Consider the following 17,302-nt stretch of genomic DNA (forward strand, 5'->3'; position numbering starts at 1 on the left):
TGGTTTCCATGAATTTTTTTAATTCTTCTTTAATTTCCTGGTTGACCCATTCATTCTTTAGTAGGATGCTCTTTAGCCTCCATGTATTTGAGTTCTTTCCGACTTTCCTCTTGGGATTGAGTTCTAGTTTCAAAGCATTGTGGTCTGAAAATATTCAGGGAATGATCCCAATCTTTTGGTACCGGTTGAGACCTGATTTGTGACCTAGAATGTGATCAATTCTGGAGAATGTTCCATGGGCACTAGAGAAGAATGTGTATTCCGTTGCTTTGGGATGGAATGTTCTGAATATGTCTGGGAAGTCCATTTGGTCCAATGTGTCATTTAAAGTCTTTATTTCCTTGTTGATCTTTTGCCTAGATGATCTGTCCATTTCAGTCAGGGGGGTGTTAAAGTCCCCCACTATTATTGTATTGTTGTCAATGTGTTTCTTTGCTTGTGTTATTAATTGCCTTACATAACTGGCTGCTCCCATGTTAGGGGCATAGATATTTACAATTGTTAGATCTTCTTGTTGGATAGACCCTTTAAGTAGGATATAGTGTCCTTCTTCATCTCTCATTACAGTCTTTGTTTTAAAATCTAATTTGTCTGATATAAGGATTGCCGCCCCAGCTTTCTTTTGGTGTCCATTAGCATGGTAAATGGTTTTCCACCCCCTCACTTTCAATGTGGGGGTGTCTTTGGGTCTAAAATGAGTCTCTTGCAGACAGCATATCGATGGGTCTTGTTTTTTAATCCAATCTGATAGCCTGTGTCTTTTGATTGGGGCATTTAGCCCATTTACATGCAGGGTAACTATTGAAAGGTATGAATTTAGTGCCATTGTATTGCCTGTAAGTGACTGTTACTGTATATTGTCTGTTGTGCCTTTCTGGTGTATGCTGCTTTTAGGCTCTCTTTTTGCTTAGAGGACCCCTTTCAATATTTCTTGGAGGGCTGCTTTCGTGTTTGCAAATTCCTTTAGTTTTGTTTGTCCTGGAAGCTTTTTATCTCTCCTTCTATTTTCAATGACAGCCTAGCTGGATATAGTATTCTTGGCTGCATATTTTTCTCATTTATTGCTCTGAAGATATCATGCCAGTCCTTTCTGGCCTGCCATGTCTCTGTGGATAGGTCTGTTGCCAATCTAATGTTTCTACCATTGTAGGTTACATATCTCTTCTCCCGAGCTGCTTTCAAGATTTTCTCTTTGTCTCTGAGACTCGTAAGTTTTTTTTTAATTTTTTATTGTTATGTTAATCACCATATATTACATCATTTGTTTTCGATGTAGTGTTCCATGATTCTTTGTTTGTTCATAACACCCAGTGCTCCATGCAGAATTTGCCCTCTTTAGTAGCCATCACCAGGCTAACCCATCCCCCTACGCTCCTCCCCTCTAGAACCCTCAGTTTGTTTTTCAGAGTCCATCATCTCTCATGGTTCATCTCCCCCTCTGACTTACTCCCTTCATTCTTCCTCTCCTGCTATCTTCTTCTTTTTCTTTTTTCTTAAAATATGTTGCGTTATTTGTTTCAGAAGTACAGATCTGTGATTCAACAGTCTTGCACAATTCACAGCGCTCACCATAGCACATACCCTCCCCAATGTCTATCACACAGCCACCCCATCCCTCCCACCCCCAACCACTCCAGTAACACTCAGTTTGTTCCTGAGATTAAGAATTCCTCATATCAGTGAGGTCATATGATACATGTCTTTCTCTGATTGACTTATTTCACTCAGCATAACACCCTCCAGTTCCATCCACATCGTTGCAAATGGCAAGATCTCATTCCTTTTGATGGCTGCATAATATTCCATTGTGTATATATACCACCTCTTCTTTATCCATTCATCTGTCGATGGACATCTTGGCTCTTTCCACAGTTTGGCTCTTGTGGACATTGCTGCTATAAACATTGGGGTGCATGTACCCCTTCAGATCCCTACATTTGTATCTTTGTGGTAAATACCCAGTAGTGCAATTGCTGGATCGAATGGTAGCTCTAATTTCAACTGTTTGAGGAACCTCCATACTGTTTTCCAGAGGGGTTGCACCAGCTTGCATTCCCACCAACAGTGTAGGAGGGTTCCCCTTTCTCCACATCCCCGCCAACATCTGTCGTTCCCTGACTTGTTAATTTTAGCATTCTGACTGGTGTGAGGTGGTATCTCATGGAGGTTTTGATTTGGATTTCCCTGATGCCGAGCGATGTTGAGCACTTTTTCATGTGCCTGTTGGCCATTTGGATGTCTTCTTTGGAAAAATGTCTGTTCATGTCTTCTGCCCATTTCTTGATTGGATTATTTGTTCTTTGGGTGTTGAGTTTGATAAGTTCTTTATAGATTTTGGATACTAGCCCTTTATCTGATATGTCATTTGCAAATATTTTCTCCCATTCTGTCGGTGGTCTTTTGGTTTTGTGGACTGTTTCTTTGGCTGTGCAAAAGCCTTGATGAAGTCCCAATAGTTCATTTTTGCCCTTGCTTCCCATGCCTTTGACGATGTTTCTCGGAAGAAGTTGCTGCGGCTGAGGTCGAAGAGGTTGCTGCCTGTGTTCTCCTTTAGGATTTGGATGGACTGCTGTCTCACGTTTAGGTCTTTCAACCATTTGGAGTCTATTTTTGTGTGTGGTGTAAGAAATGGTCCAGTTTCATTCTTCTGCATGTGGCTGTCCAATTTTCCCAACACCATTTGTTGAAGAGACTGTCTTTTTTCCACTGGACATTCTTTCCTGCTTTGTCAAAGATAAGTTGACCATAGAGTTGAGGGTCCATTTCTGGGCTCTCGATTCTGTTCCATTGATCTATGTGTCTGATTTTGTGCCAGTACCATACTGTCTTGATGATGACAGCTTTGTAATAGAGCTGGAAGTCCGGAATTGTGATGCCGGCAGCTTTGCTTTTCGTTTTCAATATTCCTCTGGCTATTCGGGGTCTCTTCTGGTTCCATACAAATTTTAGGATTATTTGTTCCATTTCTTTGAAAAAAGTGGATGGTATTTTGATGGGGATTGCATTGAATGTGTAGATTGCTCTAGGTAGCATTGACATCTTCACAATGTTGGTTCTCCCAATCCATGAGCATGGAACGTTTTTCCATTTCTTTGTGTCTTCTTCAATTTCTTTCCTGAGTATTTTATAGTTTTCTGAGTACAAATCCTTTGCCTCTTTGGTTAAGTTTATTCCTAGGTATCTTATGGTTTTGGGTGCAATTGTGAATGGGATCGACTCCTTAATTTGTCTCTCTTCTGTCTTGTTGTTGGTGTATAGGAATGCCACTGATTTCTGTGCATTGATTTTATAGCTGGCTACTTGACTGAATTCCTGTATGAGTTCTAGCAGTTTTGGGGTGGAGTCTTTTGGGTTTTCCACATACAGTATCATATCATCTGCAAAGAGTGAGAGTTTGACTTCCTCTTTGCCAATTTGGATGCCTTTGATTTCTTTTTGTTGTCTGATTGCTGTGGCTAGGACTTCTAATACTATGTTGAATAGCAGTGGTGAGAGTGGACATCGCTGCCGCATTCCTGACCTTAGGGGAAAAGCTCTCAGCCTTTCCCCATTGAGAATGATATTCGCTGTAGGTTTTCCGTAGATGGCTTTTATGATATTGAGGTATGTACCCTCTATCCCTATACTCTGAAGAGTTTTGATCAAGAAAGGATGCTGTACTTTGTCAAATGCTTTTTCTGCATCTATTGAGAGGATCATATGATTCTTGTTCTTTCTTTTGTTAATGTATTGTATCACGTTGATTGATTTGCGGATGTTGAAGCAGTCTTGCAGCCCAGGGATAAATCCCACTTGGTCATGGTGAATAATCCTTTTAATGTACTGTTGGATCCTATTGGCTAGTATTTTGGTGAGAATTTTTGCATCCATGTTCATCAAGGATATTGGTCTGTAATTCTCCTTTTTGATGGGGTCTTTGTCTGGTTTTGGGATCAAGGTAATGGTGGCCTCATAAAATGAATTTGGAAGTTTTCCTTCCATTTCTATTTCTTGGAACAGTTTCAGGAGAATAGGTATTAATTCTTCTTTAAATGTCTGATAGAATTCCCCTGGGAAGCCATCTGGCCCTGGGGTTTTGTTTCTTGGGAGATTTTTGATGACTGCTTCAATTTCCTTAGTGGTTATAGGTCTGTTCAGGTTTTCTATTTCTTCCTGGTTCAATTTTGGTAGTTGATACATCTCTAGGAATGCACCCATTTCTTCCATGTTATCTAATTTGCTGGCATAGAGTTGCTCATAATATGTTCTTAGAATTGTTTGATTTCTGCTCTGATCTTTATTATTTCTCTTCTCCTCCTGGGTTTAGGCTTTATTTGCTGTTCTTTCTCCAGCTCCTTTAGGTGTAGGGTTAGGTTGTGAATTTGAGACCTTTCTTGTTTCTTGAGAAAGGCTTGTATTGCTATATACTTTCCTCTCAGGACTGCCTTTGCTGTATCCCAAAGATTTTGGACAGTTGTGTTTTCATTTTCATTGGTTTCCATGAATTTTTTTAATTTTTCTTTAATTTCCTGGTTGACCCATTCATTCTTTAGTAGGATGCTCTTTAGCCTCCATGTATTTGAGTTCTTTCTGACTTTCCTCTTGTGATTGAGTTCTAGTTTCAAAGCATTGTGGTCTGAAAATATTCAGGGAATGATCCCAATCTTTTGGTACCGGTTGAGACCTGATTTGTGACCTAGGATGTGATCAATTCTGGAGAATGTTCTATGGGCACTAGAGAAGAATGTGTATTCCGTTGCTTTGGGATGGAATGTTCTGAATATGTCTGGGAAGTCCATTTGGTCCAATGTGTCATTTAAAGTCTTTATTTCCTTGTTGATCTTTTGCTTAGATGATCTGTCCATTTCAGTCAGGGGGGTGTTAAAGTCCCCCACTATTATTGTATTGTTGTCAATGTGTTTCTTTGCTTGTGTTATTAATTGCCTTACATAACTGGCTGCTCCCATGTTAGGGGCATAGATATTTACAATTGTTAGATCTTCTTGTTGGATAGACCCTTTAAGTAGGATATAGTGTCCTTCTTCATCTCTCATTACAGTCTTTGTTTTAAAATCTAATTTGTCTGATATAAGGATTGCCGCCCCAGCTTTCTTTTGGTGTCCATTAGCATGGTAAATGGTTTTCCACCCCCTCACTTTCAATGTGGGGGTGTCTTTGGGTCTAAAATGAGTCTCTTGCAGACAGCATATCGATGGGTCTTGTTTTTTAATCCAATCTGATAGCCTGTGTCTTTTGATTGGGGCATTTAGCCCATTTACATGCAGGGTAACTATTGAAAGGTATGAATTTAGTGCCATTGTATTGCCTGTAAGGTGACTGTTACTTGTTGTCTGTGTTCCTTTCTGATCTTTGCTGCTTTTAGGCTCTCTCTTTGGTCTTCCCCTGGAGGAAGATTGCTTTAGTTTTGTGCTCCATGTTAGATTGTTTTGGGGGCAGAGTGGGAGTTCTCTGTGATTTTGATTCTTGCTCAGTCTTAGTAAAGTGCTGTTTATGTGGGCCTCTGGGAACAGGACTTTTTCACTTTTCTGTCCCTCCTTCCTATGACAGCTAAATTCTGCCTTCTACCTGTGGTTGATCTTGAACAGGAGTTTCTTACTCCTCTCCTAGAGTAGGAGATTTCTACTAGGTAAATGTTGGTAAAGGTATGATGTTCTGAGCCAAAGACATTTTCTGGCTCCCACCCAACTATGCCCAGGGGTTGAGTTTTTCATTTCTCCTGCCCGAGCTGCAATGTGTGCTTTTTCCTTACCTTTCCCAGGATTCCTAGTTGTATTACTGGCCCAATACATGTTTTCCAGCTTGGAGCTTCCTGGCTCACATAGTGTAAACTTGTACCCTAAACCTGCATGAAATATAAATCTCTGGCTACAGATTCTCAGGGCACTTTTTCCCAGCTGGAGGTAAAACAGGAATAAAAACACTTCCTTCCTATCTCCTTATGTACTGAGTTGGATTTTTTTCTCTCTATGATTTCACTAAGACTTTTGTGGGTGTAAGCTTAATACAAGGGTCTCAGTTCCAGCTTCCTGCCACATATGGACTCAAGGAGCCCCTAGGTTATCAGAACTGACAGTCTCCCCAGGGCTAGCTGTCATTTCTGCTCCCATACTTACAGTTCTGGAATTCAGTTTTGCCTGTGTTTCTGGAGTCTGTATTTTTCTATACATATATTTTATGTACTTATGTATTATGTATGTATGTCACCTATGTATTCAAAAAAATGTCATATTTTATCTATCTGTACTAGGTGGCAGGAAGATTTTTTGGTTATTTAGCCAGTCATGCTGCTAGAACTGTAGTGTATAATTAATCCTTATTGTGCTTGTTCATGATTTCTGGAGGTTTGTTTGTTTATAATATTGTACAGTGGTCAAAGCAGGGCAGACTCTAGCATCAGGATATATGAATTCAAATTTTCCCCTATCACTTTCTGTCTTGAGATTTGGGTAACTTACTTGACCTCTCAATGCCTCAGGTGCCTCACCTGTAAATGGGGATGATAACAACTCCTACCTCATAGAAATGTTATGAGAAAGTGCCTAGTACACAATAAGTACTCAATAAATGTTAGTTTTTAAAAATAATTATCATCTTCAAATTACTCATTTTACTGTCTATATCTCAAAATCTGACTTTGCTTACTTTTTAACCACAATGAAAATACATTGCTGCTTTATTAACACATCATTCTGGCTACTTAACAGCAAAATTTTCTCCAAAATTACTTCCTCTGTCAGAAGCGTAGATGGATAATGCTTTTTAATTCAGACTGCCCATGGATCTCAAATATAGGCTGGCATTACTGTCATACCTACAGTAAGATGTGCTTGAAATACAGATGCTATGGCAGGGCCTCATCTCTCTGGATGCAACTCAATTTTCCATTTATATATTTAATCCTCACATAAGAGTGTATTAAGTAGGAATTAGATATCTTTTAGAATAAACAACAATCCCTAAACATTGTATTATCAAGAACATTAATTTATGCATTACTAAGAACATTGATTAGCATTAAATGTTAATTTACAAAAATTGCTACTTTTGCAAGGGAATCAACAATACTATAATTTTCCAAAAACAAGGATATATAAGGATGAAACCAGTTCTTTTAAACAAGGCCATGAAAAGTACTAAAAGCATCTAGTCTAGTCAATTTTTAAGCAGTTGTATGCAAAATAACTTTCTCATTTCCAGAACACTTTCCCACTGTTTGCTATGACAGCAAAAGCAAATTTCAACTAGTATCTGGACTTTTTTGTATTTTTAATAGTATTTCAGCACAATTTGAACTGGGAAGGAAAACAACCAGTCAGCTACTAATTGGGTTGTTTTTTCTTTATTTTTTTTCTTTTCCAAATTTTTATTTAAATTCCAGTTAACATACAGTGTAATATTAGTTTCAGGTGTAGAATTTAGTAATTCTTCACTTCCATATATCACCCAGTGCTCATCACAACAAGTGCATTCCTTAATCTTCATCACCTATTTAACCCGTCCCTCCACCGCCCCCCCCCCTCAGTAACCCTCTGTTTGTTCTCTATAGTTAACAATCTGTTTCCTGGTTTCCCTCTCCCCGCAACCCATGTTCATCTACTTTGTTTCTTAAACTCCACATATGATCAAAATCATACGGTATTTGTCTTTCTCTGACTAACTTATCTCCTTTAGCATAATACTCTCCAGCACCATCCATGTCATTGCAAATGGCAAGATTTCATTCTTTTTTATGGCTGAGTAATATTCCATTGTATATAAATACTACATCTTCTTTATCCATTCATTAGATAATGGACATTTGGGCTCTTTCCATAATTTGGCTGTTGTTGATAATGCTGCTGTAAACATCAGGATGCATGTGTCCCTTTGAATCCGTATTTGTGTATCCTTTGGGTAAATACCTAGTAGTGAAATTGCTGGAATATAAGGTAGTTCTATTAACTTTTTGGGGAACCTCCATATTGTTTTCCACAATGGATGCACAAGTTGGCATTCCCACCAACAGTTAAGAGGGTTCCCCTTTCTCCACATCCTCGCCGACAACTCTTATTTCCTGTGTTGTTAATTTTAGCCATTTCGACTGGTGTGAGGTGGTATCTTATCATCGTTTTGATTTGTATCTCCCTGATGGTGAGTGATGTTGATCATCTTTTCCAAAGACATGCATGTCTTTGGAAAAGTGTCTAATTATGTTGTCTACCCATTTTTAAACCGGATTGTTTTTTGGGCATTGAGTTTTATAAATTATTTATGTACTTTGGATACTAGCCCTTTATCCAGTCTGTCATTTGCAAATATCTTCTCCCATTCTAAAGGTTTCCTTTTAGTTTTTTAGTTTTGTTGATTGTTTCCTTCGCTGTACAGAAGCTTTTTATCTTGATGAAGTCCCAATAGTTTATTTTTGCTTTTGTTTCCCTTGCCTCAGGAGACCTATCTAGTAAGAAGTTGTAACAGCCAATGTCAAAGAGGTTACTGCCTGTGTTCTCCTCTGAGATTTTGATGGTTTTCTGTCTCATGTTTAGGTCTTTCCTCCATTTTGAATTTATTTTTGTGTATGATGTAAGAAAGTGGTCCAGTTTTATTCTTTTGCATGTTGCTGTCCAGTTTTCCCAACACCATTTGTTGAAGAGACTATCTTTTTTCCATTCTTTCCTGCTTTGTCAAAGATTAGTTGACTATATAGCTGTGGATTCATTTGTGGGTTTTCTATTTTGTTCCATTGATCTATATGTTTGTTTTTGTGCCAGTGCTGTACTGTCCTCATCACTACAGCTATAATATAACTCGAAGTCCAGAACTGTGATGGCTCCAGCTTTGCTTTTCTTTTTTAAGATTGCTTTGGCTATTTGGGGTCTTTTGTGGTTTCATACAAGTTTTAGGATTGTTTGTTTTGGCTCTGTGAGAAATGCTGATTGTTTTGTCTTTGGAAAGGAAAGAAAAATTATTAAAAAGCATTATCTGATAGTAATTGATTAAAGAGTTTTGTGTGTGTGTGTGTGTGTGTGTGTGTGTGTGTGTGTGTGTGTGTGTGTTTGTAGGCAAAGGAAAAGGGGATTTATCCCTAGAAGTTGAAACAGAAAGACAATGTCTGAGAAAGCCAAAGCAACTTGGGACAAAACTCCCCTTTCTGTACTAACATTTTTTAAAGGTGATTTAATGCACTGTACTGAATATAAAAAAAACCTAGGACCGTCAGTATCATCACTGAGGAAGAGAAAAACATGTCATATTTTAGATACCTTAAACCATGAATTATTTGTTCTTGAACACAAAGCTTTTACCATAATTACATAGAAAAATTTATTAAATAGATCTCAAATATGTTCCAGACAAAATTTGGAGATTCGTTTATGGTTCTACTCAAAACTGAGGAAGTCCATTATAGGCTAGTGGATCTCTTACTTTATTTTTTTTTATTTTATTTTATTATGTTATGTTAGTCCCCATACATCATTAGTTTTTGATGTGGTGATCCATGATTCATTGTTTTCATATAACACCCAGTGCCCCATGTATTACATGGCCTCCTTAATACCCATCACTGGGCTAACCCATCCCCCCACCCCCCTCCCCTCTAAAACCCTCAGTTTGTTTCTCGGAGTCCATAGTCTCTCATGGTTCATCTCTCCCTCCGATTTCCCCCCCCCTTCATTTTTCCCTTCCTTCTCCTAATGTCCTCCATGCTGTTCCTTATGTTCCACAGATAAGTGAAACCATATGATAATTGACTTTCTCTGCTTGACTTATTTCCCTTAGCATAATCTCCTCCAGTCCCATCCATGTTGATGCAAAAGTTGGGTATTCATGCTTTCTGATGGCTGAGTTAGTATTCCATTGTATATATGGACCACATCTTCTTTATCCATCCATCTGTTGAAGGGCATCTCGGCTCTCTCCACAGTTTGGCTATTGCGGACATTGCTGCTATGAACATTGGGGTGCATATGGCCCTTGTTTTCACTACATCTGTGTCTTTGGGGTAAATTGCTGGGTCATAGGGTAGCTCTATTTTTAATTTTTTGAGGCACCTCCACACTGTTTTCCAAAGTGGCTGTACCAACTTGCATTCCTACCAACAGTGGAAGAGGGTTCCTGTTTCTCCACAACCTCTCCAACATTTGTTGGATCTCTTACTTTAAATTTTTATTTATAAATAGATTTATTTTTGTATTATGTTAATAGGTGTTATTTATTAAAATTACCATGAAGACCGTGCATTATACTGGAAAGAGCACAGCTTACAGGTTCACAAGATTCTACTTCTGACATGGAACTAGATTTGGAACCTTGGACAAAGTACTCCCTGAGACTGAATTTCCTCATTTCACAAATAAATGACAGGGGCGCCTGGGTGGCTCAGTCAGTTAAGCGTGTGCCTTCAGCTCAGGTCATGATCCCAGGGTCCTGGGATCGTGCCCCGCATCGGGCTCCCTGCTCAGCGGGAGCCTGCTGCTCCCCCTGCTTATACTCTCTCTCTCTCTCTGTCAAATAAATAAATAAAATCTTAAAAATAAATAAACAAATGACAATAAAACTCCTTTTTACTTTTCTCTCAAAGGACTCTTGTGAAGATTAATCCTGATAATGTATGTGAAAAACTTTGCATTTGTACAGATCGATGGTGATGTTTGTTATTTAAATTACATAATTTTAAAGAAATCAGCATCCATGTATTCCCCTCAGAATATCTCTTATTATATTCTAGGCCTTTAATGATTGACCCACAGGGTCAAGCCAATAAGTGGATCAAAAACTCTGAAAGAGAAAATCAGCTTAGTGTTATTAAGCTATCAGATTCAGACTATATGAGAACATTGGAAAACTGTATTCAGTTCGGAACTCCACTTCTATTAGAAAACGTTGGTGAAGAACTGGACCCATCTTTGGAGCCTTTACTACTTAGACAAACTTTTAAGCAAGGTACAAGTTAATTAATATTAGTTGGTAGCACTGAAAGATGGTTCAGTGGTCTTTGAGGCAAGAAAGCCACTACATAAATTTAAGTATAATGTTAATAACTCAGAACTTCTGTGTCATTGTTATGTGTGAAAGGAAATTTGCAACAAGTATCAGGAATGAATATTGGTCAGATAATCTAAAATAAATATCTTGCCCTCTGTTCATTATGTTAACCACTGTTACTAAACTGTTATTCAGTAGAGAACATAAAGAAGTTAAGCCTGAAATCCCTTTGTCTTGTGACCACGGAGCTCACAAAGTCCATTATTATGAAGTTAATGTGGGCTAGAGTTGACTTTAGGTAAACATTGCCCACCTTAAATCTTTCTGCTTATAAAAATTTTTATCTCTGCCAAACTCTAGTACTTTTTTTTTTCTTTGCTTGGCTTTTAGTTTTTATTTAAATTCTAGTTAACATATAATGTAATATTGGGTTCAGGAGTAGAACCCAGTGACTCATCACTTACATATAAGCCCCAGTGCTCATTACAACAAGTGCCGTCCTTAATACCCATCAACCACTTAGCCCATCCCTGGCCCACCTTCCCTCCAGCAACCCTCAGTTTGTACTCTATAATTAAGAGTCTCTTATGGTTTGCCTCCCTCTCTTTTTCTCCCCTTTCCCCTATGTTCATCTGTTTTGTTTCTTAAATTCTACATATGAGTGAAAACATATGGTTTTTGTCTTTCCCTGACTGACTTATTTTGCTTAGCATAATACACTCTAGCTCCATCCACATCATTGCAAATGGTAAGATTTCATTCTCTTTGAGGGTTCAGTAGTATTCCATTGTGTATATATATACCACAACTTCTTTATCCATTCATCAGTTGATGGACATTTGGGTTCTTTCCATAATAAACTCTAGTACTTTTAAGAGCTTCAGTCATATACAAATAATCTTGAAATCATGACTGAAAATTGATAGAGGAGGTAAGATCAAAAGGAATCTCAATTTAGAAGGCTCCATGACAACCAGAGAAAATGTCTTATGCCACCCCAGAATGAATGAGTCCTGCTGTATAATTGTTTACTTGTCCCTATGACTTTGTCACATCTCTATTCTATTTTAAATTACTTTAGGACCCTTTACTTTGTAACCTAGGAACAACCTTAACAGAGGTAGGGGCTATACAGCTTTGGCTTACTTATCATGCATTTTTTTTCTGAAATATAGGTGGCATTGATTGCATCAGACTTGGTGAGGTCATTATTGAGTATTCCTTTGATTTCAAGTTTTATATCACCACAAAACTGAGAAATCCACACTATATGCCAGAACTGGCTACAAAGGTGTCTTTACTCAATTTCATGATAACTCCAGAAGGTCTTGAAGATCAGTTACTAGGTATCGTTGTTGCAAAGGAGAGGTATGTATTTTCTTTTATGCTTCCAGATGGTCTAGAGGGGAAAATTTGTAGGTCATTAATACTTTTGTTATGTGATTATTTCAAAACCTTGTCAAATTTTACATTTTGTTATTATAAATTAAGTATATAATCCTTTAAAATAACCTTGGGGTGACTGGGTGGCTCAGTTTATTAAGCATCCAACTCTTGATTTTGGCTCAGGTCATGATCTCAGGGTCATGAGATCAAGCCCCGCTTCAGACTCCGTGCTGAGTGTGGAGTCTGCTTAAGATTCTCTCTCTCCCTTTCCCTCTGCCCCTCCCCTCTACTCACATGCACACTCTCTCTCGATCTTAAAAAAAAAAAAAAAGTAAAATTGCCATTCTATAGCAAGTAAGTTGTAAGTCAACCATGCTATACTGGGCTCTTAGCATGAGAAGTAGGATTCGGGTGACATACCATGACTTCTGACTTGTATCTGATTGTTTGAGCCAAAAAAGTTCACCTGGAAGAATATATGCTGTGGACAAAATCAGAAATATGTTCAAAGATTTAAATGCATTATGTCACTGAAATAATGAAATATTTGAATAATATAGTGAAACAATGAAATAAGAATGAGTGATGAAATACTTAGATGAGAATGAAAAAGCAGGATACAAAACTATACACGGTATGGGTAATATTTTGTAAAAAAAAAAGAATAATGTATGAATGGATATATATATATTTATTATATTAATATATATATATATATTAAAAAGTTTGGGAGGGAATATGCCAGAATGTTAACAGTGATCATCTCTGAGGGTGATAAGATCATGGGTAATTTTTATTATTTTTTCATTCTTTCCATTACTAGCATGTGTTATTTTTTTAAAAGGGAAAAGATATTAAGATACCTCATAGGGCTACTAGTAAAGAATTACTACCTGAAGGAAATCTTGATTCCACTGGGAGCTTCACGTAACATCAAGCAGTCTATTACATGAAATCAAATTATAAGTGAAATTATGTAATCATGAGGTACTTTTGTTACTTCCAGCCTATGAATCCTACTTGCATAGTATCCAAGACAGAACCATGTCCTAACATATTCTATAACATGATGAATTATGTTATTTTAAAGTTTTATACTATCTTTGTGAAGATGTTAAGTGCCAGTTTTATCTTTTACTTGAAAAGGCAATTGTATGACAAGTCATCTTTTCTGCTCTTATGGAAATGAAAATAACAGAGTATGACAAAGCCAAGGAGTAGATAAGAAGTTGACTATTGTGTTTCTTCTCCAGTTCCTATTCTCGTATAACAATCTCAGCCATAAACTTAACACATTCTTAGACTTACTGTGGCATATGTTATTGCCACATTTTACATATATAAAATTAGCAAACATTTTTTTGCTCAGATTTCTCAAATTATCATTTGTATGGAAATAACTTTTTTCCTTAGGATAAAGTTTGTGTTACATACCTTAGTTTGTGTTACATATTACAAAGTTATTTAAATGTCTACAAAATTGTGATATCTAATATCTAGATATGAATTTAGATAAAGTACTACAAATTTAGACTAAATGTTTCTATCTTTTTAGACCTGAATTAGAAGAGGAACGAAATGCCCTTATTCTTCAGTCTGCAGCTAATAAGAAACAGCTAAAAGATATAGAGAAAAAAATTTTAGAAACACTATCATCTTCAGAAGGGAACATTTTAGAAGATGAAAGTGCAATTAAAGTCTTAGACTCCGCTAAAATGATGTCCAATGAGATAACAAAGAAACAGCAGGTGAAAAAAGAATCCTAACAAACTTTTTTTAAAAAACGTTTTTGTTTCTTTAAATTCAATTAGCCAAGGTATAGTGCGTCATTGGTTTTTGATATAATGTTCAATAGGAACTCATCAATTCAGTATAATACCCAGTGCTCATCATATCACGTGCTCCCCTTAATGCCCATCACCCAGTTACCCCATCCCCCACCCACCTCCCTTTCTGCAACCCTCAGTTTGTTTCCCAGAGTTGAGAGTCTCATATGATTTGTCTCCCTCTCTGATTTCTTCCCATTCGGTTTCCTACCCCCACCCCTATTGTCCTCTGCTCTATTCCTTATGTTCCACATATGAGTGAAATTGTGTTTCTCTGATTAACTTATTTCACTTAGCATAATACCCTCCAATTCCATCCACGTTGGTGTAAATGATAGATTTTCATCCTTTCTGATGGCTGAATAATAAATATTCCATTATATATATGAGCACATCTTCTTTATACATTCATCTGTTGAAGGACATCTCGGCTCCTTCCACAGCTTGGCTATTGTGGACATTGCTGCTATGAACATTGGGGTGCATGTGCTCCTTCTTTTCATTACATCTGTATCTTTGGGGTAAATACCCAGTAGTGCAATTGCTGGGTTGTAGGGTAGCTCTATTTTTAACTTTTTGAGGAGCCTCCACACTGTTTCCCAAAGTGGCTGTACCAACTTGCATTCCCACCAACAGTGTAAAAGTGTTCCCCTTTCTCCATATCCTCACCAACATCTGTCATTTCCTGACTTGTTAACTGTCAACCTTTTGATTCTTTTTCAATTTGCTTCCAGTATAATTTTGGGGAAAGTTTGTTTGCAAGGAACAAAAGCCTATTCAAATTAGCTCAAATAAGAAAGATACAAGGGCAGCATGAGGAATATAGCCAATGATATTATAATAGTGTCCTATACTGACAGATGGTAGCTACACTTGTGGTGAACATGGCATAACGTATAAACTTGTCCAATCACTATGCTGTACACCTGAAACTAATGTAACATTGTGTGTCAACTATACTCAAATTAAAAAAAAGACATAGGGGGCATTTTATTTTCCCAATTATGGAAATATATACAGGCCTCAAGAATAAATAGAAAGTTTCTATGCTCTTTGTCTGTCCCTCTCTAAGATTGGGTAGTCCTCATCTGTGCCTCTCTGCTCCATAAGAAGATCAGTTTCTCCTGTAAAACTATTGTATCTGTTCCTTCATACATTTGTCTTGCATGTAGAAACCAAATTTGGTTCCATTATCTTTTTTTTTTTTAATGGTTGGTATTTTCTTTTTTTAAGATTTTATTTATTTATTTGACAGAGAGAGAGACAGTGCGACAGGGAACACAAGCAGGGGGGAGTGGGAGAGGGAGAAGCAGGTTCCCCGCTGAGCAGGGGGCCCGAGGCGGGCCTCGATCCCAGGACCCTAGGATCATGACCTGAGCCGAAGGCAGACACTTAATGACTGAGCCACCCAGGCACCCCTGTTCCATTATCTTTTATTAGCAGTAGTGCCCAGTACCACTTGACTTCAGTTTCTGAGGTCTTAAGTTCTAGTTCCCTAGGAGAAAAATTGGTTTAGCTTATCTTGGGTCCAGTTCTGTCTCTACCTCCTGATTGAATCAGCCACAACCAGGATCATTCAGTATAAACATGATAGACAGGCACACTCATTCAGCAGTCTGTGCCTAGTGTGTCCAAAGAAAGAGAAGTGGTGGATAAATGCTCTACCCGTTTTTCCTATAGAATAGCTATCTATCAGATTGAGTTGTCAGTTGAAGGGCTGCTATCTTGGAGAATTTTTTCTTTTGGGGTCGAATATTAACTAACACCCATATTATATCCAGAAAAGTTAAACATATGAGAAGCTAGTTGAAAAAGGTACTCTTAATGTATAACCCATCAGCTAAGAGCTATTTCTGAATATCTACTTTACCAGACTTTGGGCTGGGTTCTGGTGGGTGTGTTGACACCTTAAACACACATGCACACATTCTCTCTCTCTTTCTCCCTCTCTCTGACCATTTAAAATAAAAGAAAATGAGTGACGTTAGTAGACACATGTCAGATTCAGGCAAAGAATAAGCAAAGATTGACAGCTCTGGTATTCCCCAAACAAGAAATGCAACTTTAAACTATTTTTCATGCTTTGTTCTCCTCCCTCTCTTCTTCTTCCTTCCCTCCCTAGTTCTTTCCTCCCTTTCCTTTCCTTTTCCTTTTTCTTTTTCTCATTCTTTTTTTCTTTCTTTTTTTCAGTCTTTCTTTCTTTCTAGCTTTTATCATAATAAAGCCTTTTCTTATAAACTATGCCTCTATAATTTTATCATTGAGTTGGGGGCTCTTTTTTTAAATATAAACTTTATTATATGAAAAATACATAATTAAAAAACACATTTCCTGCTCCTTAATCCCGATTTTTCTTTTCTTCTAGATTGCAGAAAAAACGGAACTCAAAATAGCAGAGTCTCGAGAAGGCTACAGAGCCATTGCTAAACATTCATCAGTATTGTTCTTCAGCATTGCAGACCTGGCTAACATTGATCCCATGTACCAGTACTCTCTCACCTGGTTTGTCAACCTTTATATCAACTCTATTCATGACAGGTAAACATTCTCTAGCTTCATTCGTCCTCTCTAGGTTGGATTTTCACCATCCTTTCCCAAAAAATACATAACTTTTTTCTTACTTTGTAATACATATTCATTATAGAACATTTAAAAACATGGAAAAGTTGAAGGGCGCCTGGGTGGTGCAGTCAGTTAGGCATCTGACTCTTAGTTTTGGCTCAGGTTGTGATCTAAAGGTGGTGAGATGTTGGGCTCTGCACTAAGCACAGAATCTGCTTGAGATTCTTTCCCTCTCCCTCTGCCTCTCCTCCTTGTGCTATCTCTTTCTCTAAACTAAATAAATAAATCTTTTTAAAAAATATGGGAAAGTTGAAAGAAAGGGGGAGAGAAAGCCCCCTTTTTGTTCTAAGTTTTGTTTCACCCCTAGAAGGATTAGCTTTAGTCCTTCCTACCTCTTTTAAGTATTTTAATATGGCACTTGACTTATTTTTTGCTGGCAACTCCAATACCTTTCTCTACCCTTGAGATCTCTAAAAAGCTTCAGTCCCAGGGTGCCTCACTGGCTCAGTCAGTACAGCATGCAACTCTTGATCTCAGGGTTGTGAGTTTGAGCCCCACATTGGGTG

General features: G+C 37.7%; 1 protein-coding gene across 1 annotated transcript in view; it reads left to right on the forward strand.

Moving 5' to 3' along the window:
• The window catches only part of DNAH12 (dynein axonemal heavy chain 12), a 235,191-nt gene that overhangs the window by 165,509 nt on the left and 52,380 nt on the right, over positions 1 to 17,302 (forward strand). The window contains exons 55-58 of the mRNA XM_028110416.2: positions 10,706 to 10,920; positions 12,138 to 12,330; positions 13,904 to 14,096; positions 16,540 to 16,712. Of these exons, the coding sequence (XP_027966217.2) occupies positions 10,706 to 10,920; positions 12,138 to 12,330; positions 13,904 to 14,096; positions 16,540 to 16,712 (774 nt within the window). The remainder of the gene's footprint in view (positions 1 to 10,705; positions 10,921 to 12,137; positions 12,331 to 13,903; positions 14,097 to 16,539; positions 16,713 to 17,302) is intronic.

Source organism: Eumetopias jubatus, unplaced genomic scaffold (assembly GCF_037043125.1).
Source record: "Eumetopias jubatus isolate StellerSeaLion01/CBP00866 unplaced genomic scaffold, mEumJub1_p1.0 scaffold_1, whole genome shotgun sequence".
Lineage (NCBI taxonomy): Eukaryota > Metazoa > Chordata > Mammalia > Carnivora > Otariidae > Eumetopias > Eumetopias jubatus.